The 3,784-nt window shown below is 30.9% G+C and overlaps 1 protein-coding gene across 1 annotated transcript; it reads left to right on the top strand.

The window, feature by feature from the left end:
* The first annotated feature begins 259 nt into the window (after window positions 1-259).
* LOC134247998 (GTPase IMAP family member 4-like) lies at window positions 260-2,491 on the top strand. The gene is made up of 3 exons (XM_062730417.1): window positions 260-269; window positions 1,281-2,239; window positions 2,339-2,491. Exons 1-3 carry the CDS (start codon window positions 260-262, stop codon window positions 2,489-2,491), a joined length of 1,122 nt encoding a protein of 373 aa, XP_062586401.1.
* The last annotated feature ends 1,293 nt before the right edge of the window (window positions 2,492-3,784 follow it).

Below are 3,784 nucleotides of genomic sequence, written 5' to 3' on the forward strand. Positions count from 1 at the left end.
AATTTTGAATTGGAATTTCCCAAAACTCAAAAAGAAATTCTAAAATAAATGAGGAAGACTTTTTCCCAATTTTATTAAAATTTGATGTAAGGTCCACACGCATACTCGGTACACTAACATCTAACAGCATCCCATAGAGGGTCACATCACAGGTCAAATTCTATAAACCGATAAAGTCGTTGCCTGCAAAATTATCGTAAATTTTTTGAAGCAAATAAGTCTAGAGTTGTTCTGAATTTGATGTCTGACGTGAACCATTATGGAAAGTTGTAAGATAATAGTGTAGCAAGTAGGTGAGAGATCCTATCATCTAATTTTATTAGATTGAGCCTTTTCAACTTTCTTAAAGGAAGAAAAAAATATTGTAATATTTTAGAAGTTAAGAACAAACACAGACCTCTTGAAAAAGAAGAAGGGGTCAGTTTATGAAAAAATACCCTTGACAACCAAATTGATAATCATCCAATCCAAGAACACTTGTCATTTTTATGTTTTTTTTTTAAATTGACTCTTATTGTTAACACTTATTTCGTTTTATAAACAACAAGTTTTCGTAGTACGTCAATTCTTTTTGAGATATGTAACGACTAAAGTCAAGTTCTTATTTACAGTTCTTTATTTTTATCAAACATCAAATGAGTTACAAACAAAATAATATATTCACACATTACCAATAGAACATAATAATTTTTCAATCGAACACATCCTAACCAAAATATGGAGATGCCACAACCCGTCACTCATTCGTACTTTTACTGCGCGTGTGGTCTCTACATTTGTATAAACACGATACCGGTATTTATTGTATTCACATTAAAAAAAATATAATATTTAGTATAATTCAAGTTTAATAAAACACAAGATTAACAAACATTCTCACCATAACACGCATAACTATTGAACATGTTCTTTTGACATACAAAATTTCAACTGTTACAGATACATTACTGCTCGTCATTTTTCATTTCACAATCGATTTGGTGCATACTTTAAATGTCTTTAATTTAACTTATTTCATGTTTTACCTTCTCCTATCTTTGTTCGTTTTACATCGATTTGAATTTCATGGTCAATAAACTTATCCCTAAAAAAACGGAGGTATCCTTTTACTTTTTCAAAATATGATGACAGTATTTTCATAGGCTTATCATTGGTGAAAATATCTTTGACTGGAAACAAAGAAACATTGAAACTGTTGCAATGCTTTCCACATTTATAGTATTAAAATTGCTAAGTTTAAGGTTCCTCGAATTCGTCATCAAATTTGATCTTGCTTTCAGATGCTGATGAATTCGAAGAACTCGAAGATGAAGTTCGAATAGTATTATTAGGGAAAACAGGAAGTGGAAAAAGTGCAACTGGAAATAGTATTCTTGGAATAGATTCTCGATTTAAAGTGTCTTCATCAGCGTCATCAGTTACTCTTAGATGCAAAAGAGGTGTAGCAACACGATTCAAAAAAGATATTTATGTTATTGATACACCTGGCTTGTTTGATACTAAGTCATCTAATAGTGATGTACAAAAAGAAATAGTAAGATGTATATCATTAACAACTCCAGGACCACATGCTTTTATACTAGTCCTTGGTTCAACAAGATTTACGAAAGAAGAATATGACGCTGTTACACATTTTGTTGACCACTTTGGTGAACGAATATTTGACTATTTTATAATACTTTTCACCAGAAAAGATGACTGGAATCACGACAATAAAACGTTAGAAGATCATTTAAAGAGTATACCCTCTAACCTTAAAGAAATTGTTGAGAAATGTGGAAACCGATGTCTAGCCTTCAACAATAGGGCTAGAGGCAAAACTCAAGACCTTCAACTTAGAAGTTTGTTAAAGATGATTAAAGGAATCTTTCAGAAAAATGGTCAAAAATATTACACAAACGAAATATATGAAGAAGCAACACGCCTTATGGAGCAAAGAGAAAAGGAAATAAAAAAAGATTTAGAAATGAAGAGGCAAGAAGAGATTAAAAAGATAAGAGAAGAAATAGAAATAAGATATCAAGAAAGAAACAAAATATATGAGGAGAAGTTGAATGGCATGACAGCAAAAAACCAGCTCATGATATTAGATCTTACAGCTAAAAATCAAAAAGTTGAGAGTCTTACGAGTTCTATCTCTTCCTTAACCGAAAAACTAAGAAAACAGAGAGAAGATGATGGAAAAACCAAAGAAGAATTATTGGATAACATAAAAGAGAAAATAAAAGAAATGTCGAATGTAAAAAACACATTACAAAATATTCAATCAAAACTAGAAACAAGCGAAAAAGAAAAAAAAGGATTAGAGGATGAAATAAAGAAAATTTTAAAAGAAAAGGAAGAGAAAGAAAAGCAACTAAATGACTACAAAAAGGCAGACAATTATAAAAAAGCAAAAGAACAGGCAAGGGAAGAAAAAGAAAAAGAAATGTTCTTTATGAGGCGAGGTTGGCGTGCATTCAGGCGATGGTTTGGAGAAATAAGTGACTAATTTCTTATGTTTAAATCATTTTTAAAAAAACAGAGGAATCCATTAATTCTGACAAATTTTACTATATCTATTATTCGAGGGTTGATCCAAAAGTAATGTCACAACATTGATAAAATTGCTATAAATGGACGTAAAGCAACAAAATTATATTTGATGGAAGCTTAATACATTTCAAATCAGACCTGATAGTTTCGAAGGAATATGATATATACTTTTCAAAATATTGGATTTTAAACAATGCGCGTTTATGGTAGTCGCCGCACCTAAATATAACGTCATATGACGGATACACACCGTCATACATTTCATCGTTTCTCCTTCGTTTCATTAAAAAAATATTTGAAATTCGGAAACAATATCACCAATTCCACATTCTCTAAGAATTCTTGGTACCAGTATACACTCACTCTTTTCATAATTAAGCCCATTGTCACAATTTTTGAACAGTAGCATAAGACAAACTTAAAAGTTCACATTTTACTCTATACGTCTGTCTTTTTTGACAACGTCAGACACCATTGAACGTTTCCGTCCGGTCTCCTATCTTTCGGTCTTCTTGTTCTCTGCTAATCATTCAGTGACCAATCACCCGCCCAAAATTGCACCATCTTTTAAGATGTCTCTTATTTACATTCTTTATTCTGTAAGTTTGATTGATTAAAGAAAATTTCGCTAGTGATGATTATCGTATTTTGTAGCACAGATGCATTACAACAACTCGTTGAGCCTTTTTCCCACCATTTCGACAATCCCTTTGTTCAATTCAACAGAGTAAAACAACAATGTTTATGATCACAAATACCAATGCCGTCATTTAATTATCAATTAAAGACCAGAAAATGACGAGAATTGTGTCTTTAACAAAATTGAGAGATTAGATGTTTTTTAAAAGTCTTTTTAATGTGTTTGTCTTTTTCATTCTAAGAAAAAATACACTTTAAAACGCGATGTTCCGTTGTGACTCGGCGACATCCCGTATGCTCCACGTTTTAAACATCTATAAAATAAATTAGAAAAAAACATTATTAAATTAAAATTTAACGAGGCCGAGTCTAATTTATTTCTACCCTAGGGATTTTGATAATTTTTTGATAATTAATTGTTACTGTTATATTTATTGTTTTAAAAAAAAAAACATCAAATGTTTACCACCCCGTTTTCTTAAGGGGGCACCTCAAAAGTTGTCAAATTTTACTATAGGACCCTTTGGGATTTACTTAAAAAAGGGCCAATTTTCATATTTTCCCTATTTTTTTAATATTTCTGCCCTAGGGATTTTTTTTTCAAATGAAT

Source organism: Saccostrea cucullata, unplaced genomic scaffold (assembly GCF_032062105.1).
Source record: "Saccostrea cucullata isolate Sc308-1 unplaced genomic scaffold, CSIRO_AGI_Scuc_v1 ctg1819, whole genome shotgun sequence".
Classification (NCBI taxonomy): domain Eukaryota; kingdom Metazoa; phylum Mollusca; class Bivalvia; order Ostreida; family Ostreidae; genus Saccostrea; species Saccostrea cuccullata.

What these genes read in the sequence shown, in the direction of transcription:
- LOC134247998 (XM_062730417.1), top strand. An exon ending in AAATAAAAGAAATGTCGAAT is followed by an intron (nt 2,240 to 2,338) that starts GTAAAAAACACA and finishes TTAAAAGAAAAG; the next exon opens with GAAGAGAAAGAAAAGCAACT.